Consider the following 24,493-nt stretch of genomic DNA (forward strand, 5'->3'; position numbering starts at 1 on the left):
CACCCTTCCAGGTGCCACCAACCCACCTGGTGACATCTCCACTGGCTTGTCCCCATTGGTGACACCACCTCCATGTCACTGCCACCTCCATGGTGCCACCAGCCCACCTGATGACATCTCCACTGGCTTGTCCCCACTGGTGACACCACCCTGGACGCCACAGCCACCTCCACGACGCCACCACCACCCCATCCCCTCCACACTCAACCCGCTCCATCCTTTTCCATCCTTTTTTTTTTTTTTCCACTTTCCCCCTTCCGCCGCGGCCCGTCCGTCCGTCCGTGAGTCCGTCCGTCCGTGAGTCCGCCCGCCCTCACCTCCCCTCGTCCCTGCGGCCCGCCGGGTGCACCCAGTTGTTGTCGTGCAGGCCGGTGCGGCAGCCCGGCGCCTCGCGCTCGGCGCGCCGGCAGCACATCCAGTAGGAGCGGCCGTAGGGCAGGTCGTGGTGGTAGGGCTTGGGGTGCCAGCGGCACAGCGACACGTCCCCCCTTTCATAACGCTTGCGGCACTGCTTGCAGGGGTCGTCGCGGTACAGCGGGTCCCGGCTCCACCGCGAGTCGGCCGCGCGCACGCCGAACGTCTCGATGATGGACTTGAAGTAGTGGCACGAGCACTTGAGGGCGGCCAGCGCCTGCGTGGGCAGGTAGCTGAAGATCTTCACCATGACGTGCTCGGGCAGCAGCAGCATGTACTGCCGCGGCTCCAGCAGCCGCTGGATCTTGAAGCGGATCTCCAGGAAGTCGTGCGACACGTGCCGGTACAGCCGGCACAGCGCCGGGTCCCCGCCGCCGCCCTCCCCGCCCGGTGCGGCCGCCGCGGTCGCCGCCGGCTCCTCGCCGGGCAGCAGGAAGAGCTGCCCGGGCGGCGGCGGCTCGTCGGGCAGCCTGACCGTCTCCTCGGTCACCTGCTTGGCGCTGTCCTTGCCGAAGAACACGCACTGGTCCACCACGCCCGTCACCACCACGTCCACGTGGAAGCCGGACGCGCAGTCCCCGCGGTGGCGGCGGCGCCGGCTCCTCGCCGGCGCTCGGTTCCGTCGCCGTGGCCGCCTCGTCGGCGCCGTCCTTGTCCCCCGCGGCGGCCAGCAGCAGCCCCACGGGGCTCACCAGCCGGTACAGGTCGCAGGTGATCTGGTCCTTCTGCCGCGCCCCGCTCGGCGCCGGCCTCGCGCCCGCTGGAGATGCGGAAGGCGATGCGCACCTCGCCGGGCGCCGCCGCGCCGCCCCCGCCCTCGGCGCCGCCGCGGCACAGCCCGTTAGGCCTCGAATCGGCGCCGCGATCCCGCTGCTGCTGCTGCCGCTCGAACTGCGCCACGGCCGCCGCCACGCGCCGGCACTCGGGGCCGCCCGGCGCCTCCAGCAGCACCAGCGGGGCGGGCGCGCTGCTCTGCAGCGCCAGCGCCGCGCGCCGCTCCACCAGCGCCACCATCTCCGCCACCGACAGCAGGTCCGGCCTGTCCCCGGCGCCGGCGTCGCCGGGAGGGTCCCTGGGGGGCTCCTTAGGGGCGTCGCCGCGCGGTTGGGGCTCGGGGCGGCAGCGCCGGCGCCGCTTGGCCCGGGAGCTGTCGCTGCCCCAGTGGCCCTTGACCTTCATGGTGCTGGCGCGGCCGGTGCCGCCGCACTGGTGGGCCACGAAAAAAGCCACCTTCTCCTTGGTGTTGCCCGGCTTGATGACGTACCAGGTGTCCAGCAGCACCCGGCCGTCCTCGGGCGCTGCCGGCGGCGGCGCCGGGCCGGGCTCGGCGGGCGGCGGGGGGGTGTTCTCGGAGGGGCGGCAGCCGCGCGGGGCCCCGGAGGATGAGGAGGGTGAGGGGGAGCATGGCTTGTTCTGGGAGAAGGTGCCGAAGGGCCGCGGGCACCAGAGCTGCAGCTGGGGGAAGGCGTTGGGCTCCATCAGCGCCGCATGGCACGGCCGGCGCCGCCGCGGCCGCCGCGGGGCAGCCCGGGCCTGCGGAGAGACGGCGTGACAACGGGGGGACACAGGGGGACACTGAAAAAATCCTTGGGGACATGGCGGGGATGCCAGGGGACAGCATGGGGACCCTCGGGGACATGAGAGGGACACCAGGGGACACCAGAGGCAATCCTTGGGGACACCAGGGGGATGTCAGGGGACACCAAGGGATCCTTGGGGACACAGGAGCGTCCCTGGGGACACTGGGGGGACACGAGGGGACAGTGGGGGACACGGGAGGGACACAAAGGGGATCTGAGGGGACACCAAGGGATCCTTGGGGACACAGGAGCGTCCTTGGGGACACTGGGGGGACACGAGGGGACATGGAGGGGACACGGGAGGGACACAAAGGGGATCTGAGGGGACACCAAGGGATCCTTGGGGACACAGGAGCGTCCTTGGGGACAGCAGGGGGACCCTCGGGGACACCAAGGGGACACTGAGGGGATCTGAGGGATCCTTGGGGACACAGGAGAATCCCTGGGGACACGAGGGGGATGCCAGGGGACAGCAGGGGGACCCTTGGGGACACAGGAGAATCCTTAGGGACACTGGGGGGACACGAGGGGACAGTGGGGGGACACCAGGGGAATCCTCAGCGGCACCGGGGGGACCCTTGGGGACACGAGAGGGACACCGGGGGACACCAGGGGGACCCTCAGGGACACCGAGGGGACACGAGAGGGACACCAGGGGGACACCGAGGGGATCTGAGGGATCCTTGGGGACACCGGGGGACACCAGGGGACCCTCGGGGACACGGGGGGGACACCAGGTGACACCAAAGGGACTCTCGGGGACACCGGGGGGGACCTTCGGGGACACGGCGAGGCCACGCCCCCTTCCCAGGCGCGCCGCAAGCCCCGCCCCTATCTCTTCGCCCCGCCCCGCCCGCGGAGGCCCCGCCCCTCCCCGCCCGCTCAACGCCCGCCCCCTCCCTCCGCGCGCGCCCGCCGGGTGGCCAATCAGCGCGCGGCGCTCGGGCCATGCCCATATATGGACGGCGGCGCGCCGGAGGGGGGGCGTGGCCTGTGGGCGTGGCCTCGGGAGGGGGCGTGGCCTGGCGGACCCGGTCCCGCGTGGGCCCCGTGAGGGGGGGAGGGGGGGGGGAGAACCGGCGCCGGTGCCCGGTGGGAAAAACGCCTTTAACGGGGGGGGGGGGCCCGCGGGGAGACCCCCGGGACCCCCCCCCCCTCGCCGCCCGTCCCCCGAGCGGCCCCGTCCGCCCGCGCCGCCGCTCGGCGCCGCACCGGGACCCCCCCCCGCTCCCCACCGGGAGCCCCCCCCAGCCACCCGCGACCCCCGGGGCGCCCCTCCCCCACCTGTCCCGAGCCGCCCGGGCCCCGCCCGGCGCCGCCGCCCCTCCCCCGCTCACCGGGCCGTGCCGGGCGCGGCCGCTCCGCCTCTCCGGCCGCTTCCGGGGTGCCCCGCCGCGCCTGCGCACGCGCGCCGCCGCCGCCGCGCCTGCGCGGGCGCGCGGGGCATGGCGGGAGGTGTAGTTCGCGCGCTCCTTCTTCCGGGTGCGGCCGCGCGGGGCATCACGGGACTTGTAGTTTGTTTTCTTTTTAATGCCTACACCGCGGGGCGCGACGGGAGTTGTAGTTCCCCCCCAAATAATTAACCGGGTGTCACGTGGTTGGTTTATTTTTAGGGTACAAACGCTGGGACCCCCCCCAAAAACACCCCAAAACCCCCAGGGTTTCACCCCAAATTCACCCAGAACCCCAAAATTCTTGGGGACCCGCCCCCCCCGGCCCCCCCAAGGACCCCCAGGTGCATCGAAGACCCTTCAGGTGCCCCCAGGACCCCTCAGGTACTCCCCCGTCCCACAAGTGCCCCCCAAAGACCCCCAAGGTCGCCCCAGGACCCCCAAAGACCCCCAGGTGCCCCCTCAGGTACCCCCCAGGACCCCCAGATTCTCCCCAAGACCCCCCCGGTGCCCCCCAGGACCCCCAAGTGCCTCCCAAAGACCCCCAAGACCCTCAGGTGCACTCCCAGGTGCCCCCAGGACCCCTCAGGTACCCCCAGGACCCCTCAGGTACCCCCAGGACCCCCAAAGCCCCCCCCGGGCGCCCCCCGCCCCCTCAGCAGCCGCTCTCGGCCTCGCGGTGCCGCCCCCGCCAGGCCCGACCCCCGGGGGGGGCCCTGGGGGGGGCCCTGGGGGGGCCGGGGACCCCCAGGCGGCAGCGCTGCCACCCCCGCCGCAGCTCGGCCTGCACCTGCGGGGCGCCATGTCGCGATAGGCCCCGCCCAGGCCGCGATAGGCCCCGCCCACGCCGCGATAGGCCCCGCCCAGGCCGCGATATGGACCCGGCAGCCGTGATAGGCCCCGCCCATGTCATGATAGCCCCGCCCACGCCGCGATAGCCCCGCCCATGTCGCGATAGGCCCCGCCCATGCCGCGATAGGGACCCGGCAGCCGCGATAGGCCCCGCCCATGCCACGATAGCCCCGCCCATGTCGCGATAGCCCCGCCCACCTCCTTGTTGGTGAAGCAGTAGAGGACGCTGACCACCAGGCCCTGGGGGAGGGGACACGGGGATTTGGGGGCTTCTAATTAACCCTAATTAGCCCTAATTGACCTTAATTAAAACCCTAATTAATCAAATTTAGCCCAAAGTAAGCCAATTTAACCCAAATTAACCCAAATCAATCAAAATTAATCCAAATTAACCCAAATTAACCCACATTGACCCAAATTAACCCAATTTAACCCAAATTAACGCAAAATTAATCCAAATTAACCCCAACTAACCCCAATTAACGCCATTAACGCCCCATTTCTCATGTCCCCATGTCCCCAGGTGTCCCCAGGTGTCCCCAGGTGTCACCAGCTGTCCCCGTGTCCCCTCACCTGTGCCGAGGTGAGCAGCAGGTGCAGGCCCAGCCAGGCCGGCCTAGGCCGCACTCCCACATTAACCCACATTAACCCAAATTAACCCAAATTAACACCATTAACACCCCATTAACCCCTCTCCAGGTGTCCCCAGGTGTGTCCCCAGCTGTCCCCGTGTCCCCTCACCTGTGCTGAGGGGAGCAGCAGGTGCAGCCCCAGCCGGGCCGGCCTAGGCCGCACTCCCACATTAACCCACATTAACCCAATTTAACCCCAAATTAACCCCAATTAACCCAAATTAACCCCAGTTAACGCCATGAACACCTCATTAACTGCTGTCCCCATGTCCCCAGGTGTCCCCGTGTCCCCTCACCTGTGCCGAGGTGAGCAGCAGGTGCAGGCCCAGCCGGGCCGGCCTAGGCCGCACTCCCACATTAACCCAAATTAACCCCAATTAACGCCATGAACACCTCATTAACGGCTGTCCCCGTGTCCCCAGGTGTGTCCCTCACCTGCGCGGAGGTGAGCAGCAGGTGCAGGCCCAGCCGGGCCAGCCGCAGGCCGCCGCCGCCCTCGCCCTCCCCGGCCAGCGCGAACACGAGCTCGTGCACGCCCAGCAGCGGGATCAGCGTCAGCGTGGAGCGCGCCAGCCTGGGACACACGGACACGGGGGGACACACGGACACGGGGGACATGTGGGGACACCTGGGACACCCCCGGAGGAGATCTGGGGACCAGGTGTCCCCACCCTTGCCAGGTGTCCCCGTGTCCCCCCAGGTGTCCCTGTGTCCCCACCCTTGCTACGTGTCCCCACCCATGCCAGGTGTCCCCCCTGATGTCCCCACCTGTGCCAGGCGTCCCCATGTCCTCCCAGGTGTCCCCAGGTGTGTCCCCAGGTGTCCCCAGGTGTGTCCCCAGGTGTCCCCAGGTGTCCCAGGTGTCCCAGGTGTCTCTGTGATGTCCCCAGGTGTCCCCAGGTGTCCCAGGTGTCCCCAGGTGTCCCCAGGTGTCCCAGGTGTCCCCAGGTGTCCCCAGGTGTGTCCCCAGGTGTGTCCCCACCTGAGGCGTGTGTCCCCACCTGTCCCAGGTGTCCCCAGGTGTGTCCCCAGGTGGGTCCCCAGCTGGCCCCAGCTGTCCCCAGGTGTCCCCGGGTGTCCCAGGTGTGTCCCCAGGTGTCTCTGTGATGTCCTCAGGTGTCCCCAGGTGTCCCCAGGTGTCCCCAGGTGTATCCCCACCTGTCCCAGGTGTGTCCCCACCTGAGGCGCGTGTCCCCGCGGGTGTCCCCAGGTGTCCCCACATGTCCCAGGTGTCCCCAGGTGTCCCCAGGTGTCCCAGGTGTCTCTGTGATGTCCCCCCAGGTGTCCCCAGGTGTCCCCCCAGGTGTCCCCAGGTGTCCCCAGGTGTCCCAGGTGTGTCCCCAGGTGTCCCCAGGTGTATCTATGATGTCCCCAGGTGTCCCCAGGTGTCCCAGGTGTGTCCCCAGGTGTGTCCCCACCTGAGGCGCGTGTCCCCGCGGGTCACCTGCCGCGCGCGCACCTTGGCCACCAGGATGCGCAGGATGAGCACGAACACCACCGAGTTCACCTGGGGGGGGACGCGGGTGACCCCCAGGTGACCCCCAGGTGACACCCAGGTGACCCCCAGGTGCCGCCCGAGCTGGCCCCGCCCCCCGTGACGTCACGCACCGCCACGGCCGCCAGGATTGGGCAGCGGATCAGCCACCACACCGCCGCCTTCTCATTGCGCTCCCAGCACCTGCGGGGGGCGTGGCCTGGGTGAGCCCCGCCCCCGGGGCGTGGCCCGGCTCGGCCCCGCCCCCCGCTCACCTGGGGGGGGAGGGGGTGGGGGAGGGGCGGGGGGGCTCACCCCTCGTTCTCGTACAGGTAGCGCAGGATGACCCAGGGGACCACGAAGAGCACGGGGACACCTGGGGGGACACGGGGACAGCTGGGGACACCTGGGGACATCACAGATACACCTGGGGACACACCTGGGACACCTGGGGACACACCTGGGGACACACCTGGGGATACAGCTGGGGGGACACGGGGACAGCTGGGGACACCTGGGGGGACACGGGGGGTCAGGGGGGACACCTGGGGACATCACAGATACACCTGGGGACACACCTGGGACACCTGGGGGGACACGGGGACAGCTGGGGACACCTGGGGACACCTGGGGACGTCACAGATACACCTGGGGACACCTGGGACACCTGGGGGGACACGGGGACAGCTGGGGACACCTGGGACACCTGGGGACACCTGGGGACATCACAGATACACCTGGGGGGACACGGGGACACCTGGGACACCTGGGGACACACCTGGGGCCACACCTGGGGGGACATGGGGACAGCTGGGGACACCTGGGGACACACCTGGGGACACACCTGGGACACCTGGGGACACACCTGGGACACCTGGGGAGGGGGGACACACCTGGGGGGACATGGGGACAGCTGGGACACCTGGGGACATCACAGATACACCTGGGGACAGCTGGTACACCTGGGACAGCTGGGGGGACACAGGGACACCTGGGACACCTGGGGACACACCTGGGACACCTGGGGGGACACACCTGAGACACCTGGGGACATCACAGATACACCTGGGGACACCTGGGACTCCTGGGACAGCTGGGGACACACCTGGGACACCTGGGGGGACATGGGGACACCTGGGGACACCTGGGGACACCTGGGGACATCTGGGACACACCTGGGGACACCTGGGACACCTGGGGACATCACAGATACACCTGGGACACACCTGGGACACCTGGGGGGACATGGGGACAGCTGGGACACCTGGGGACACACCTGGGGACACTTGGGGACAGCTGGGACACACCTGGGGAGGGGGGCATGGAGGGGACGCAAAGGTGCAGGAGGTGGCACAGGTGACACAGGTGACACAATAACACAGTGACACAGGTGAAAGCTGACACAGGTGACAGGTGGCACAGGTGGCACAGGTGGCACAGGTGACACCGAGGTGACAAACCCCATCCGAGCAGCAGGAAGGCGGGCAGGCGGCGCCGCGCGGGGCTGGCACAGGTGGCACAGGTGACACAGGTGACACAGGTGACACAGGTGACACGATAACACAATAACACAGTGACACAGGTGAAAGCTGACACAGGTGACAGGTGGCACAGGTGACACACAGGTGGCACAGAGGTGACACCACAGGTGGCACAGGTGACACACAGGTGGCACAGAGGTGACAAACCCCATCCGAGCAGCAGGAAGGCGGGCAGGCGGCGCCGCGCGGGGCTGGCACAGGTGACACAGGTGACACAGGTGACACGATAACACAATAACACAGTGACACAGGTGACAGGTGGCACAGGTGACACACAGGTGACAGGTGACAAACCCCATCCGAGCAGCAGGAAGGCGGGCAGGCGGCGCCGCGCGGGGCTGGCCAGCAGCAGCCGCAGCAGGAACAGCCCCTCGGCCGTGGCCCACGCGTAGTTGGCTCCCACGCAGTACTGGGCCAGGCTCTGCGCCACGCGGCACGCGGGGCCCGCCTGCGCGACACCGCTGTGCCCTCCCCGCCCCTGTCCCCTCCCCGACACCGCTGTCCCCTCCCCGGCACCCCTGTCCCCTTCCTGTCACCCTTGTCCCCATGCCAACACCCCCGTCCCCCTCCCTGCCACCGCTGTCCCCTCCCCGTCCCGGCCACCAGCAGGGGTGACAGCCACCCCCACGGGTGTCCCCTCCCTCCCGCGAGTGTCCCCACTGGTGTCCCCCTGTCCCTTGAGTGTCCCCATGTGTGTCCCCCTGTCCCCTGGCTGTCCCCTGTCCGTCCCTGCAGTGTCCCCGCGGTGTCCCCTGGCTGTCCCCTGTCCGTCCCCGCGATGTCCCCGCGGTGTCCCCACAGTGTCCCCCTGTCCCTGTCCGACCCCGCGGTGTCCCCACAGTGTCCCCTGGCTGTCCCCTGGCTGTCCCCGCGGTGTCCCCGCGATGTCCCCGCGGTGTCCCCCTGTCCCCTGTCCGTCCCCGCGGTGTCGCACCTGCGTGCCCAGCAGCGTCAGGGGGTGGCCCGCCTGGTGGCCCGGCTGGTGGCCCTGGTGGCCCGGGTGTGGCAGCAGCGCGTCCCGCGTCAGGATGGCGGCGGCGCGCAGCGCGAACGACACGAAGAGGTTGGCGTGGATCAGGTTCCGCGTGCAGCGCAGGCGCCTGGGGACACCCAGGGGACATGGGGACACCGTGGGGACATGGGGACACGGGGACATCCCCTGGGTGACACCGCCATGGGTGACACAGGGACACAGCGTGGATCAGGTTCCGCGTGCAGCGCAGGCGCCTGGGGACACCCAGGGGACATGGGGACACCGTGGGGACACGGGGACATCCGTGGGGACATGGAGACACGGGGACATGGGGACACCCATGAGTGACACTGCCATGGGGACACGGGGACACAGCGTGGATCAGGTTCCGCGTGCAGCGCAGGCGCCTGGGGACACCCAGGGGACACCCAGGGGACATGGGGACACTGCCACGGGGACACGGGGACACGGGGACATCCCCTGGGTGACACCTCTGTAGGAGGCAGCAGGACACAGGTGTGACACAGCCCCAGGTGTGACAGCCCCAGGTCTCCCAGCCCCAGGTGTGACAGTCCCAGGTGTGACAGCCCCAGGTGTGACAGCCCCAGGTGTGACAGCCCCAGGTGTGACATCCTCAGGTGTGACAGTCCCAGGTGTGACATCCCCAGGTGTCCCAGGTGTGACATCCCCAGGTGTGACAGTCCCAGGTGTGACATCCTCAGGTGTCCCAGGTGTGACATCCCCAGGTGTCCCAGCCCCAGGTGACACTCCCCAGGTGTGACACAGCCCCAGGTGTGACAGCCCCAAGGGTGACAGCCCCAGGTGTGACATCCCCAGGTGTGACAGCCCCAGGTCTGACAGCCCCAGGTGTCCTAGGTGTGACAGCCCCAGGTGACACTCCCCAGGTCTGACAGCCCCAGGTGTGACATCCCCAGGTGTGACAGCCCCAGGTGTGACAGCCCCAGGTGACACTCCCCAGGTGTGACACTCCCCAGGTGTGACATCCCCAGGTGTGACAGTCCCAGGTGTCCCAGCCCCAGGTGTGACATCCCCAGGTGTGACACAGCCCCAGGTGTGACAGTCCCAGGTGTGACACTCCCCCAGGTGTGACAGCCCCAGGTGTGACATCCCCAGGTGTGACACAGCCCCAGGTGTGACAGTCCCAGGTGTCCCAGCCCCAGGTGTGACAGCCCCAGGTGTCCCCACCTGAGCAGCAGCAGCAGCAGCAGCGCCACCAGCAGCGCGACAAGGGACAGCGAGTAACCCACGGTGTAGAGGAGGCGGAACTGCTCCAGCAGCCACGCCTGGCGCTGCGGGGACACGGGGACAGCGACAGCGACAGCGACAGTGACAGGGACAGTGACAGGGGACAGCGACAGGGACACGGGGACAGCGACAGGGACACGGGGACAGCGACAGCGACAGTGACAGGGACAGTGACAGGGGACAGGGGACAGCGACATGGGGACAGGGGACGGGGACACGGACAGGGCACAGGGACAGGGGACAGGGACAGGGACAGGGGACAGGGACACGGACAGGGGACAGGGACAGGGGACAGGGATAGGGGACAGGGACAGGGACAGGGACAGGGATAGGGGACACGGCATGGCACAGGGGGACACGGGGACAGAGACAGAGACAGGGGACACAGGGACAGCGACAGTGGCAGAGACAGGGACAGCGACAGTGACATCGACAGGGGACAGGGACAGGGGACAGGGCACAAAGACAGGGCACAGGGACAGGGGACAGGGACAGGGGACAGGGACAGGGACAGGAACACGGGGACAGCGACAGGGGCACAGGGACACAGACAGGGGACAGGGACGGAGACACGGGGACAGCAACAGGGGACACGACAGGGCACAAGGGACAGGGACACGGCGGGGGACACGGGGCACAGCAGGGAACAGGACAGGGGACACGGGACACGGCGGGGGACACGGCAGGGGCACAGGCGACACGGGCCACGGGGCACAGCGCGACACAGGGGTGACACATGTGCCCAGCACAGCGTGTGGCCCGGCGCGGCGCGGTGCCACGCGGTGCCACCCGGTGTCACACGGAGCGCAGCGTGACACGCGCGCGGCGCGGGTGACACCGAGCGCGACACGGGCGCGGGCACGTGGCACGCCCGGCGGGGTGGCATCCCGCGGTGTCACCGCGCTGCGACCCCGCTGTCCCCTGCAGCGCCGCTGCCACCGCGCTGTCCCCGCCAGAGCCCCCAGGTGTCCCCTCGCTGTCCCCGCCGTGTCTCCTCCCTGTCCCCGCTGTCCCCTCGTTGTCCCCTGATGTCCCCTCACCCCAGATGTCCCCAGATGTCCCCACCTGCAGCGGCTGCAGCGGTGCCACGTCCTCGCACTGCGAGTTGTCCTGCCAGGTCCTGCCGCTGTCGTCTGTCACCCAGCGCCCGTCGGGGCCGCAGCGCCGCGCCACCACGCCGCCCTGCACTGTCCCCTCGGTGTCACCTCGGTGTCACCTCGGTGTCACCTCGGTGTCACCACGCCGCCCTGCACTGTCCCCTCGGTGTCACCGCGGTGTCACCTCGGTGTCACCATCGGTGTCACCACGCCGCCCTGCACTGTCCCCTCGGTGTCACCTCGCTGTCCCCTCGCTGTCCCCGCCCTGTCCCCGCGCTGTCCCCTCGCTGTCCCCGCGCTGTCCCCGCACTGTCCCCTCGCTGTCCCTGTGCTGTCCCTCGCTGTCCCCGCGCTGTCCCCGCGCTGTCCCCTCGCTGTCCCTCGCTGTCCCTCGCTGTTCCGCGCTGTCCCCAGATGTCCCCTCGCTGTCCCCGCCCTGTCCCGCCCTGTCCCCTCGCTGTCCCCTCGCTGTCCCCTCGCTGTCCCCAGATGTCCCCTCGCTGTCCCCTCGCTGTCCCTCGCTGTCCCTCGCTGTCCCTCGCTGTCCCCTCCCTGTCCCCTCGCTGTCCCCCCGCTGTCCCCGCGCTGTCCCCGCGCTGTCCCCTCGCTGTCCCTCGCTGTCCCTCGCTGTCCCGCGCTGTCCCGCGCTGTCCCCTCGTGCCACCCCGGTACCTCGGTGGTGCCAGGGCAGGTACCAGGGGCAGGGGACAGTGGCCGTGCTGTTGGGGACAGCGTCGCCCCAGCACGCGTACAGGTCGAAGCTGCGGTTGCACACGGGCCCTGGCGGGCACAGATGTCACCAAGATGTCACCAAAGTGTCACCGAGGTGTCGCCAGGGTGTGGCCGGGGCGTGGCCGGGGCGTGGCGCTCACCTGGCGGGGGCGGGGCCAGGCGCAGGTGCAGCTCGCAGGCCTGGCGGTAGCGGCGCCACGCGGCAAAGGTGGCGCGGGCGGAGCGCTCCTGGGGACACAGGGGACATCGGGGACATCGGGGGGACAGCAGGGACATCAGGGGGGACAGGGGACATCAGGGACAGGGGGGACATCAGGGGGGACACAGGGGACAAAGGTGGCCCGGGCGGAGCGCTCCTGGGGACAGGGGACATCGGGGGGACACCAGGGACATCGGGGGGACAGCAGGGACATCAGGGGGGACAGGGGACATCAGGGACAGGGGGGACATCGGGGGGACACAGGGGACAAAGGTGGCGCGGGCGGAGCGCTCCTGGGGACAGGGGACAGTGAGGGGACACCGGGGGGGACAGGGGACAGCAGGGGACATCGGGGACAGCAGGGGGGACAGGGGACATTGGGGGGACAGCAGGGGACACCAGGGGGGACAGGGGACATCGGGGGGACACAGGCGGCAAAGGTGGCCTGGGCAGAGCGCTCCTGGGGACAGGGGACAGCGAGGGGGACATCAGGGGGGAGGGGACAGCAGGGGGGACAGGGGACAGCAGGGGGGACATCAGGGACATCAGGGACATCAGAGGGGACAGGGGACAGCAGGGACACCAGGGGGGACAGGGGACAAAGGTGGCCCGGGTGGAGTGCTCCTGGGGACAGAGGGGACAGCGGGGACATCAGGGGGGACAGGGGACACCAGGGGACACCGGGGGACACCGGGGGACACGGCGGGGTCTCACCTCTGCTCCCGGCGGGCCGGGGGTCGCCGCCTGCTGGCCCATGGTGGCCCCTGCTGGTGGCCCCTGGTGGCCTCTGGGGGTGGCGGAGTGTCCCCTCGATGTCCCCGTGCCGCCGGGGCCGGCTCCGCGCGTGGCTCTGTCACCCCCGGGTGGCTCTGTCACCCCCGGGTGGCACCGACCGGGGCTGGCACCGCCCCCGGGAGGGGCCTCGGTGTCACCGGGGGGGTCCTGATGTCACCGAGGGGGTGTCAGTGCCACCCGCAGGGTCCCAGTGCCACCAGGGGGGGGTCCCACTGCCACCAAGAGGGTCCTGATGTCACCAAGGGGGGTCCCGATGTCACCCGGGGCGGGGGCTCAGTGTCCCCAAGTGTGTCCTAATGTCACTGGGGGGGGTCCCGGTGTCACTAGGGGGGTCCCGGTGTCCCCAAGAGTGTCTCAGTGTCACCAGGAGGGTCTCAATGTCACCAGGGTGGTCACAGTGTCACCCGGGGGTGGGTCTCAGTGTCACCAAGTGTGTCCTAGTGCCACCAAGGGGGTGTCAATGTCACCGGGGGGGGTCCTGATGTCACCCGGGGGGGGGGCTCAGTGTCCCCAAGAGTGTCCCAGTGTCACCAGGGGGGTCTCAGTGCCACCCACGGCGGTCTCAATGTCACCGGGGGGGTCCTGATGTCACCAAGGAGGTCCCGATGTCACCGGGGGGGGTCTCAATGTCACCAGGGGGGGGGTCTCAATGTCACCAGCAGTGTCCCAGTGTCACTGGGGGGGGGGTCCCGGTGTCCCCCAGGTGTCCCCCAGTGTCCCCCAGCACCCCCCCAACCCTGTGGGCGTGTCCCCAAGACAAAGGGGGCGTGTCCCCACGATAAAAGGGGCGTGTCCCCAGGATAAAAGGGGCGTGTCCTCACCGGAGCAGGGCGCGCTGGATCCGCCAGGGGGCGCCAACGAGGACGAAGGGGGCGTGGCCCTAAAGAGAGGGGGCGTGTCCCCACGATAAAATGGGCGTGTCCCTATGACAAAGGGGGCGTGTCCTCACCGGAGCAGGGCGCGCTGGATCCGCCAGGGGGCGCCAACGCCGGCAAACCCTTTGCCCCTCCCCCCCACCCCAACCCAACCCCTCCCCCCAACCCCGCCCCCAGCCCCTCCCCCCCGGGCCCGTGACGTCATCCGGGCGCGCCCCCGGGCCCCCCAGGATGGTGGCGGGCGCGTTCCCGCTGGCCAAGCTGCTGACGCTGGGCGCGCGCCAGCTCAGCCGCCCGCTGGCCGCGCGCATCAAGGCGGGGGGCGCGCGCCTCGCCCTTCTTCCGCACCTACATCTGCCTGCCCCCCGCCCAGCGTGAGTGGCACCGGGGGGACAGCGGGGACAGCCGGGGACACGGCCCCGGGTGCGAGCTGGGGCGTGGGAGGGGCCTGTGGGACACGGGGACAGGGCTTGGGGACACCTGGGGGCACCTGGGGGCACCTGGGGACACGTGGGGACATCGGGGGACACCTGGGGACACGTGGGGACATCGGGGGACAGTGGGGGACACTTGGGGACACGGCTCTGGGCTGGCTGTGGGGCGTGGGAGGGGTCTGTGGGACACGGGGACAGGGCTTGGGGACACCTGGGGACACTTGGGGACATCGGGGGACACCTGGGGACAGTGGGGGACACGGCCCTGGGTGCGAGCTGGGGCGTGGGAGGGGCCTGTGGGACACGGGGACAGGGCTTGGGGACACCTGGGGGCACCTGGGGACACCTGGGGATACCTGGGACACCTGGGGACATCGGGGGACATTGGGGGACACGGCCCCGGACCGGCTGTGGGGCGTGGGAGGGGTCTGTGACCCTGCCTTGTAGGGAGGGACTGGGGTCACGGGGGTTTGGGGACACCTGGGGACACCTGGGGACATTTGGAGACACCTGGGGACACGTGGGGACATTGGGGGACACCTGGGGACACGGCCCCGGGTGCGAGCTGGGGCGTGGGAGGGGCCTGTGGGACACGGGGACAGGGCTTGGGGACACCTGGGGACATCGGGGGACATTGGGGGACACGGCCCCGGACCGGCTGTGGGGGGGTGGGAGGGGTCTGTGACCCTGCCTTGGAGGGAGGGACTGGGGTCACGGGGCTCTGGGGACACCTGGGGACACCTGGGGACACTTGGGGATATTGGGGACCCAGCCCTGGGTGTGACTTGGGGGGTGGGAGGGGTCTGTGGGACACAGGGACAGGGGTCACGGGGGTTTGGGGACACCTGGGGACATTTGGGGACACCTGGGGACACCTGGGGACCCCGGGCCAGCCCCTCCTTCCAGCCCCTCGTGGGTGGGGAGGGGTCCTGGGGGGTGACAGGGACATTGGGGACAGCAGGGGGGACATTGGGGTCTGGGGGGGATTTTGGGGGGTCTGGGGGGGATTTTGGGGGATTTTTAGCTGAATTTTTGGGGGGGATTTATGACAGGATTTTGGAGGGATTCCGGGGGTTGTTTGGGGGGAATTTGTGGCTGAATTGTGGAAAAATTGTGGCTGGATCTGGGGGGAATTTACGGCTCAATTTGGGGGGATTTGTAGCTGGATTTTGAGGAATTTTTAGGTTAATTTCGGAGAATTTTTGGCTGGATTTTGGGGAATTTTTTTGGCCAGGCTTGGGGGATTTGTAGCAGGATTTGGGGATCATTTATGGCTGAATTTGGGGGGGATTTGTGGCTGGATTTTGAGGGGGATCTGGGGTTTGATTTGTGGGGATTTATGGACTTTTTAGCTGTGTTTGGGGAGGATTTATGGCTGGATTTTGGGGAATTTGTGGCCGGATTTTTGGGGGGAATTTATGGCTGGATTTTGGGGAATTTTTGGCTGGATTTGGGAGGATTTGTGGCTGATTTTTGGGGAGATTTGTGACAGGATTTTTGGGGGCATTTATGGCTGGATTTCAGGGAATTTGTAGCTGGAGTTGGGGGGAATTTTTGGCTGAATTTTGGAGGATTTATGGCAGGATTTTGAGGAGGATCTGGGGTTGGATTGGGGGAATTTATGGAATTTTTAGCTGGATTTGGGAGGGATTTATGGCTGAGTTTTGGGGAATTTTTGGATGAATTTGGGAGGATTTATGACAGGATTTTGAAGAGGATGTGGGGTTGGTTTGGGGGGAATTTATGGCTGGATTTTGGGGAATTTTTAGCTGAATTTTTTGAGAATTTTTGGCTGAGTTTTGGGGAATTTTTGGGTGAATTTTTGGGGAATTTATGGTGGAATTTCGGGGAATTTATGGCTGGATTTTGGGAGATTTTTGACAGGATTTTTGGGGCGATTTATGGCTAGATTTGGGGGAATTTTTAGCTGGATTTGGGGTGGATTTATGGCATGAATCCCTGACATTAATCCCCTCTCTCTCCGCCGTGCCTCAGTTTACCACTGGGTGGAGATGCGCACCAAGATGCGCCTGCTGGGGTTGGACTGGGGGGAATTTATGGAATTTATGGCTGGATTTGGGGAGGATTTATGGCTGAATTTTGGGGAATTTTTAGCTGGATTTGGGGAAGATTTAGGGCTGAGTTTTGCGGAATTTTTGGCTGAATTTGGGAGGATTTGTGGCAGGATTTTGGGGAGGATCTGGGGTTGGTTTGGGGGGAATTCATGGCTGGATTTTGGTGAATGTTTAGCTGGATTTTGGGGGAATTTATGGCTCAATTTTGGGGAATTTTTAGCTGTATTTGGGGAGGATTTATGGCTGAATTTGGGGGAATTTTTAGCTGAATTTTTGGGGAATTTATGGCTGAATTTTGAGATGAAACCTGACACAAATCCCCTCCATCTCTCCCCCGTGCCTCAGTTTACCACTGGGTGCAGATGCGCACCAAGATGTGCCTGCTGGGGTTGGTTTGGGGTGAATTTACGGAATTTTTGGCTGGATTTCATGGCTGAATTTTGAGCTGAATCCGTGACATTATTTCCCCGCTCTCTCCCCCGTGCCTCAGTTTACCACTGGGTGGAGATGCGCACCAAGATGCGCCCTGCTGGGATTGGATTGGGGGGAATTTATGGCTGAATTTGGGGGAATTTTTAGCTGAATTTTTGGGGAATTTTTAGCTGGATTTGGGCACAATTTATGGCTGAATTTGTGGCTGAATTTTGGGGAATTTTTAGCTGAATTTTTGGGGAATTTACGGCTGAATTTTGGGGAATTTAGGGCTGAATTTGGAGGAATTTATGGCTGCATTTGGGCAGAATTTATGGCTGGATTTTGGGGAATTTTTTGGCTGGACTTGAGGGATTTTTGGCAGGATTTTGGGGAGGATCTGTGGCTGGATTTTGGGGAATGTTTAGCTGGACTTTGGGGGAATTTGTGGCTCAGTTTTGAGGAATTTTTAGCTGAATTTTAGGGACTTTATGGCTGGATTAGGGGGTAATTTATGACAGGATTTTGGGATAAATCCCTGACACAAATCCCCTCTCTCTCCCCCGTGCCTCAGTTTACCACTGGGTGGAGATGCGCACCAAGATGCGCCTGCTGGGGTTGGACTGGGGGGAATTTATGGCTGAATTTGGGGGAATTTTTAGCTGAATTTTTGGGGAATTTATGGCTGAATTTTGAGCTGAATCCCTGACATTAACCCCCCCATGTCTTTCCCCGTGCCTCAGTTTACCACTGGGTGGAGATGCGCACCAAGATGCGCCTGCTGGGCTTCCGGGGGGCGCAGGTGAAGCCCCTGAACGAGGAGGCGGCGGGCCGAGCTGGGCGCCGAGCTGCTGGGCGAGGCGCTGGTCTTCGGCGTCGGGGGGCTCTGCCTCTACCTGGAGTACCTGCGGCAGGCGGGGCAGGGCCGGCGGCGCGAGGAGCAGCTGGAGCGCGCCCTGGCCGAGCTCCGGGCGGGGCTGGAACGGCTGGAGGCGGAGCTGGAGCGGCTCCGGGGGCGGGGCCGCGAGGGACACGCCCAGGGTGGGGAGGGACACGCCCAAAATGGGAATGGACACGCCCAGGGCGGGGCGGGGAGTGGGATGGGTGGGGCGGGACACGCCCAGGGTGGGGGCTGGACACGCCCAGGGTGGGGCGGGACACCGCCCAGGGTGGGGAGGGACACGCCCAAAAATGGGAATGGACACGCCCAGGGCGGGGCGGGGGAGTGGGATGGGTGGGGCGGGGACACGCCCAGGGTGGGGCTGGACACGCCCAGGGTGGGGCGGGACACGCCCAGGGTGGGGAGGGACACGCCCAGGGAAACTCAGGACACACCCAAAATGGAGGATACGCCCAAAATGGAGGAGGACACGCCCAAAGTGGGGAGGGACACGCCCAAAATGGAAATGGACACGCCCAAAGTGGGGGAGGGACTCGCCCAAAATGGAGGACATGCCCCAAAATGGAGGAGGACACGCCCAGGGATCTTCAGGACACGCCCAGGGTGGGGTGGGACACGCCCAAAATGGGGGTGGGACACGCCCAGGGACACGCCCAGGGTTACACTAAGGGACACGCCCAGGGACACGCCCAAAATGGGGTGGGACACGCCCAGGGAAGCTCAGGCCACGCCCCCACCGAAGCTGTGAATGGTGCTGACCACGCCCACACCGGGGCTGGCCCCCGCCCCCGTCGCGCCAGGCCACGCCCCCGCGCATTAAAGCCTTGCTGTGATTGGACGCCGTGCCTTGAAGGGGCGGGGCTAAGGGAGGAGGGGGGGCGTGGCCTGTCTGGGTGTGGCCGGAGGAGCAGGAGCGCGGTGATTGGTGGGGCTGTGTGAAGTGGGCGGGGCTTTCTCTGCGGCAGGGGGCGTGGTCACCCAAGCCCCGCCCACCCCCCCAAAAAACCACCAAAATTTAAATTTTTTTTAAATTTTCTGTAGAAAAAAACCGTTTATTTGTGCTGGGGAGGGGAACCCCTCCAAAATAACAAAAACTGTGAAAAAAAACCAAAAGTGGCTTAAAAAACACTCGGGGTGGGGTGGGGGAGGGGGAGGACGGGGAGAAGGGGGGGAGGGGCTCCCCCTTTCCTCCCCTCCCCCGCCCCACGTGTAGAAATGGCGGTGGGGGGGAGGGGCACAGTGTGGGGGAGGGGCTCGGGGGGAAGCCCCTCCCCCCCTCTCAGCAAGGCACAGCCTGGGGGGGGGGGGTGCAGCGGTGTGGGGGGAGGGGCGGGGGGCGGGGCTTGCGACCTCACCCCTCCCCCCTCCCCAGATCCGTGCGGGTGGGGGGAGGGGTCAGGGCCCCCTTCAGCTTCCGCAGCTCCGCGAGCACGGCTGGGGGGGGGAGGGGAGACAAACAGCGTTGGGGGAGGGGCGCGGGGGGGGGAAAGGGGGGGGGACGTTCTGTCCCCCTCCCCCCACCCCGCAGCCCCTCCCCCACCTTCCAGCAGCTCCTCCTTCATCTTCCTCAGCTCCCGCCGCACCTCCCTCCAGCAGCTCCTGGGGTGGGGGGAGGGGGGCTCAGGCGGGGGGGGGGGGCGCAGCCCGGGACCCCTCCCCCCACCCCCCGGCCCCCCCCTCCCCCCCCCCCCCCCAAACTGGTACCAGTTTGAAGCGCTCCAGGTCCAGCTCGCCGTGGGGCTCGGGGGGAGGGGCGGCCGACTTCACCCTGAGGGGTGGGGGGGGGAGGGGAATCATCACTTTGGAGCCCCCTCCCCAAATGAAGCCCCCGCCCCCTCCCCCCAACCTCACCTGGGCAAGGTGGCGCTGGATTTCTCCACGGGCGCCCGCGCGGGGCTCTGCGGGGAAATCGGGGGGTGGAGCCTGCCCGCCGGGCCCCCCGAGCCCCCTCCCCAGAGAGCCCCTCCCCCACCGCAGCAATCCCCCCTCCTCAAATTAAAGAAACCCCCCCGGAACCCGGCGGGTCCGGCGCGCGGACTACAACTCCCGGCGTGCCCCGCGCGCCCGCCCCGCGCCCGCCCCCGCGCGGCCCCGCCGCGGTGCATGCCGGGAGTTGCAGTCCGCGCGCTCACCCGCCGCCGGCCCCGCCCTCCGCGCGCCGGGCTCCGCCTCCTCCTGCGCGGGAAAGGGGGGGAGGGGTTGGGGAGAGGGGGAGGGGAGGGGAGGGGGAGACCCCCCCCAACCCCCCCCCCAGCGCGGGTACTGACGGTGGTGACGTCATCGTCCCTTTTTGGGCGCCTCCGCGGCTTTTCTCCTGGTGGGGGGAGGGGGAAAGGGGGCGGGGGTCAGCGGGGGGGGAGGGGGAGGGGGGGCCGGGGCCCCTCCCCCACCCGCAGCGCGGCCCCTCCCCCACCTGCGGGCCAGCATGGCGCTCATCTCCTCCATCAGCCCCCCCCTGGGGGGGAGGGGCAGCGGCCCGCCCCGCCCCCGCCCGGGGGGCTCCTCCTGCGGGGGGAGGGGAGAAACCAATGCATTAATAACTAATAACTGATTAATGATTATTAACTAATGATCAATTACTAATCATTGATAAATATCCTGCTAATAATCATTAGCACGTCAGTAATAATAATTATTAATAAGTAAAATTATTCAGTCATAGATAATTATTAATTATTTATAAATAAATAACAATTAGGTATTCAATTAATTAACAATCATTAATAAATAACCTGTCTATAGTCATTAATACATTAGTAATAATTATTAATAAATAATTAATTATCAGTAATAACTAATTATCATTAATCAATAATTAATAGTCATTAATAACCTGTTAATAATCATTAATACATCAGTAACAAGTATTGCTAAATAAAAAATTAACTAATAACCAGTAATAAATAATTAATAATCATTAGTCAGTAATTAATAAGCATTAATAAATTACCTTGCTAATAATCATTAATACATAATACATAATACATTAAAAATAAATAATAATCACTAATAAATAAAATGAATCATTAATATATAACTAATTACTAATTATTAATATATAAATAGTAATTAGCTATTCAATTAATAATAATCATTAAAAATAACTGGTTTATAATAATAAATAATAATTATTCTAGAAAATAAATATTAACCATTAATAGATAATTAATTACTAATTGTTAATTAACTTAATAACTCATTAATTAATTTCACTCATTATCCCCCTGGACTCGCCTTGAGGGACGTCCCCGCGCTATCAGCTTGATTAATTTAATTATTTTAACTAACTTAACTAATTTAATTTAATTTTTACTATACTTATTCTCTAATAAAGCCTTAATTAACCCAATTAATTGGCTAATTAATTAATTAACCAACCGCTCACCTTGCCCACCTTCCTGAGCCGGGCCCCCCGCGATGGCGGCCGCGAGCCCCGAGACCCCCCCGGCCGCCCCTCCCCCACCCCCCGGCCGCCCCTCCCCCCACCCCCGGCCGCCCCTCCCCCCCCCCGGCAGGGGCGGGGCCGGGGGGACCCCCGGGGGGGGGGGAGGGGGGCGCGGGGGGGGGAGGGGGCCCCGGGGGGGGGGGAGGGCCGGGGGGAGGGGGGCGGGGGCGCGGCCGGGGGTCCTGGGGGGGGGGAAATTAAAAAAAAAAATTTAAAAATTACAAAATTTGGGGAGGGGGGAGGGGTTTGAAGGAGGGGGCGGGGCCAGGGCGGAAGCCCCGCCCCCCTCACCTGTCCCGCGCCGCTCGGATTCGTCCGTGGCCGGCCTGGGGGGAGGGGAGGGGTCAGCACCCCCAAATTCGGGGTTCTGACCCCAAAATCGAGGGGTTTCACCCCCCCAAAAATTTGGGGGTTTTTTTTCCCAAAAATATTTGGGGTTTTCCCCAAAAAATTTGGGGGTTTTCCTCAAAAAATGGAGTTCCCCCAAATATTTGGGGGTCCCCCCCCTTCCCAGTTTTGTGGTTCCCTCCCGAAAAATTTGGGGTTTTCCCCCCAAAAATTTGGGGTTCCTACCCCAAAATTTAGGTTCCCCCCTCAAAAAAATTATGGTTTTTTCCCCCAAAAAACCCCTGGGGGTTTTCCCCTAAAATTCGGGGTTCCCCCCCAAAAAAAAATTGGGGTTCCTCCTTCCCAAAAGTTGGGGTTTCCCCCCCAAAATTTGGGGGTCCCCCTCCTTGAAATTTTGGTGGTTTTTTTCCCAAAAAAAACCTTGAGGTTTTCCCTCAAAATTCGGGGTTTTCCCCCTCCCAATTTTGATGTTTCCCCCCAAAAAATTTGGGGTTCCCCTCTGAAAATTTGGGGTTCCCGCTCCCCGAAATTTGGGGTTTCCTCCCCTCCCAGTTTTAGAGTCCCCCCCCAAAAAATTCGGCATTCCCATCCCAAAAAATTGGGGTTCTCCCCTTCCCAAAATTGGGGTTGTCCCCAAAAACTTGGGGGTTCCACCCCGAAATTTTGGGGTTCTCCCCCCTCCCCAGATTTTGGGGCCCCCTCCAAAAATTTGGGGGCTCCACCCCTAAAAATTGGGGTTCTCCCTCGAAATCTGGGGTTCTCCTCCCCAAAATTTTGGGGTTCCCTCTGAAAATCCGGGGTTCCTCCCTCCCAAATTTTGGGGCCCCCCCTCCCCAGATTTTGGGGTCCCCCCTCACCTGTCCGGCTGCTCGGGGGGGGCGGAGCCATCGGGGTCCGGCCAGAGCAGGGGCGTGCCTGGGGGGACGGGGGACATTTGGGGGGGATTTGGGGACATTGGGGGATTTGGGGACATTGGGGGCATCGGGGGATTTGGGGACATTGTGGGGTGGGGGACATTGGGGGGACAATGGGGACATTTGGGGATTTGGGGGACATTTGGGGGGATTTGGGGACATTGGGGACAATTTGGACATTGGGGACATTTGGGGACATTGGGGGGGGCATTGGGGACGTTGGGGGGGCGTTCAGGATTTGGGGACATTGAGGGACATTGGGGACATTTGGGGGGATTTGGGGACACTGGGAGATTGGGGGACAATGGGGGACATTGTGGGGGACATTGGGGGATTTGGGGACAGTGGGGACAACGGGGGGAGATCGGGGACATTTGGGGGGATTTGGGGACATTGGGGGGGATTGGGGGGGATTTGCAATTTGGGGACATTTGGGGACAATGGGGACACTGGGGGGGGACGCTGATCTGGGGGGATTTGGGGGCTGATCTTGGGGGGCTTCTGGGGATGGATTTTGGGGGCATTTACGGCTGAATTTGGGGGGATTTGGGAACCGATTTTGGGGGCATTTACAGCTGAATTTGGGGGGATTTTGGGGCTGACTTTGGGGGGACTTACGGCTGAATTTGGGGGGATTTGGGGGATGGATTTGGGGGGACTTACGGCTGAATTTGGGGGGGATTTTGGGGCTGATTTTGGGGGGGATTTGGCGGACACACCGAGGCGACTCGGGGAGGGTCTGGGGGTGTCACAGGGGACTCGGGGACCCCCCAAATCCCCCCCCAAAGCCCCCCGAAGCCCCCCGGGGGGCTGACCCTGCTCGAGCGCCTGCAGCGCCCCCTGCACGGGGAGGGGTCTGGGGGTGTCACACGGACTCGGGGTGACATAATGGGTCTGGGGGGTGTCACACAGGATTTGGGGACCCCCCCAAAGCCCCCCCGAAGCCCCCCGGGGGCTGACCGTGCTTGAGCGCCTGCAGCGCCCCCTGCAGGGGGACACGGTGACGTGGGGAGGGGTCTGGGGGTGACACGGGGGGGGTCACACAGGACTCAGGGGGGTCCCAATGGGTCTGGGGGGTGTCACAGGGGAATCGGGGACCCCCCGAAGCCCCCCCAAATCCCCCCGAAGCCCCCCCCGCTGACCCTGCTCGAGCGCCTGCAGCGCCCCCCTGCAGGGGGGACACGGTGACGTGTGGGGAGGGGTCTGGGGGTGACACGGGGGGGGGTCACACAGGACTCAGGGGGTCTGGGGGGTGTCACACAGGATTTGGGGACCCCCCCAAAGCCCCCCGAAGCCCCCCGCTGACCCTGCTCGAGCGCCTGCAAGCGCCCCCTGCACGGCGGCGCCGAAGCGGGCGGGCCTCGGGGGGGGGGCGGCGAAGCTGAGCCCCCAGACCCCGCCGGCCCTCGCGCCACTGGTGGGAACTGGGGGGGTGGCCTGGCTGTAGCGCAGCCCCCCGGCCCAGGGGGCAGTTCAGCACCACCTGGGGGGGGGCAAGGGAGAGACCCCCACCCAAAATGGGGGCGGGGGGGGGGGAAAATCACGGAAAACGCCAAAAAAACGGGGAAAAAAAAGGGAAAAAAAGGGGGGAAAACAGGAAAAAAAAGGAAAAAAAATAGAAAAAAAAGGGGAGACACCCCCAGACCTCCAGTGACCCCCAAGCCCCCCCAGGTACCCCCCAAATACCCCCAAGTGCCCCCCCCAAATGCCCCCCAAGCCCTCCAGGTGCCCCCCCAGCCCCCCAAATGACCCCCCCCCCAAGCCCCCCGGCCCAGGGGTCAGTTCAGCACCACCTGGGGGGGGCAAGGGAGAGACCCCCACCCAAAATGGGGGCGGGGGGGGGGAAAAATCACGGAAAATGCCAAAAAAAATGGGGAAAAAAAAGGAAAAAAAGGGGGAAAAAACAGAAAAAAAAAAGCAAAAAAAACAGGAAAAAAAAAAGGAAAAAAAAACAGGAAAGAAAAGGAAAAAAAAAACAGGAAAAAACAAAGAAAAAAAGCAGAAAAAAAAAGGAAAAAAAACCAGGAAAAAAAAGGAAAAAAAAACAGGAAAAAAAAAAAGGAAAAAAAAACAGGGAAAAAAAGGAAAAAAAACAGAAAAAAAAGAGGAAAAAAACAGGAAAAAAAGGAAAAAAAACAGAGAAA

At 64.6% G+C, this 24,493-nt stretch overlaps 3 protein-coding genes and 2 long non-coding RNA genes across 5 annotated transcripts; 1 reads left to right on the forward strand and 4 right to left on the reverse strand.

Moving 5' to 3' along the window:
• Positions 1-211: 211 nt before the first annotated feature.
• On the reverse strand, positions 212-3,735 carry FBXO46 (F-box protein 46). Its single transcript, XM_064402138.1, is given in 5 exon segments — positions 212-995; positions 997-1,130; positions 1,132-1,947; positions 3,332-3,528; positions 3,702-3,735. Coding segments are annotated over 5 exon segments (1,863 nt in total). The 3' UTR covers positions 212-313.
• A 305-nt stretch (positions 3,736-4,040) lies between these two features.
• Positions 4,041-12,971, reverse strand: GIPR (gastric inhibitory polypeptide receptor). Its single transcript, XM_064402139.1, has 13 exons — positions 12,866-12,971; positions 12,093-12,180; positions 11,893-12,000; positions 11,189-11,310; positions 10,064-10,167; positions 8,819-8,984; positions 8,179-8,332; positions 6,659-6,719; positions 6,478-6,547; positions 6,288-6,376; positions 5,305-5,443; positions 4,436-4,477; positions 4,041-4,175 (listed from the first exon to the last, which is right to left on the reverse strand). The coding sequence occupies exons 1-13, from the start codon at positions 12,905-12,907 to the stop codon at positions 4,041-4,043; spliced, it is 1,320 nt and encodes a 439-aa protein (XP_064258209.1). The 5' UTR covers positions 12,908-12,971.
• A 1,051-nt stretch (positions 12,972-14,022) lies between these two features.
• OPA3 (outer mitochondrial membrane lipid metabolism regulator OPA3) lies at positions 14,023-18,475 on the forward strand. The gene is given in 5 exon segments (XM_064402140.1): positions 14,023-14,139; positions 14,141-14,195; positions 17,485-17,570; positions 17,572-18,162; positions 18,443-18,475. Coding segments are annotated over 5 exon segments (852 nt in total). The 5' UTR covers positions 14,023-14,052.
• Positions 18,476-19,351: 876 nt separating this feature from the next.
• Positions 19,352-20,147, reverse strand: LOC135288731 (uncharacterized). The gene is made up of 4 exons (XR_010351700.1): positions 20,056-20,147; positions 19,910-19,956; positions 19,775-19,817; positions 19,352-19,410 (listed from the first exon to the last, which is right to left on the reverse strand). It is a non-coding gene; the product is annotated as an uncharacterized LOC135288731 (long non-coding RNA).
• A 1,000-nt stretch (positions 20,148-21,147) lies between these two features.
• On the reverse strand, positions 21,148-23,769 carry LOC135288820 (uncharacterized). Its single transcript, XR_010351731.1, has 4 exons — positions 23,656-23,769; positions 22,293-22,350; positions 21,379-21,413; positions 21,148-21,269 (listed from the first exon to the last, which is right to left on the reverse strand). It is a non-coding gene; the product is annotated as an uncharacterized LOC135288820 (long non-coding RNA).
• Between the last annotated feature and the right edge of the window lie 724 nt (positions 23,770-24,493).

This window comes from Passer domesticus, chromosome 35 (genome assembly GCF_036417665.1).
Source record: "Passer domesticus isolate bPasDom1 chromosome 35, bPasDom1.hap1, whole genome shotgun sequence".
Lineage (NCBI taxonomy): Eukaryota > Metazoa > Chordata > Aves > Passeriformes > Passeridae > Passer > Passer domesticus.

Excerpts from the sequence above, each read along its gene's own strand:
- GIPR (XM_064402139.1), bottom strand. The coding sequence starts at position 12,907 with ATGGGCCAGCAGGCGGCGACCCCCGGCCCGCCGGGAGCAGAG. Across the intron at positions 12,001-12,092 it reads CCTGGCCCCGCCCCCGCCAG|GGCCCGTGTGCAACCGCAGC; the intron begins GTGAGCGCCACG and ends TGTGCCCGCCAG. Across the intron at positions 6,548-6,658 it reads TACCTGTACGAGAACGAGGG|GTGCTGGGAGCGCAATGAGA; the intron begins GTGAGCCCCCCC and ends CGCCCCCCGCAG.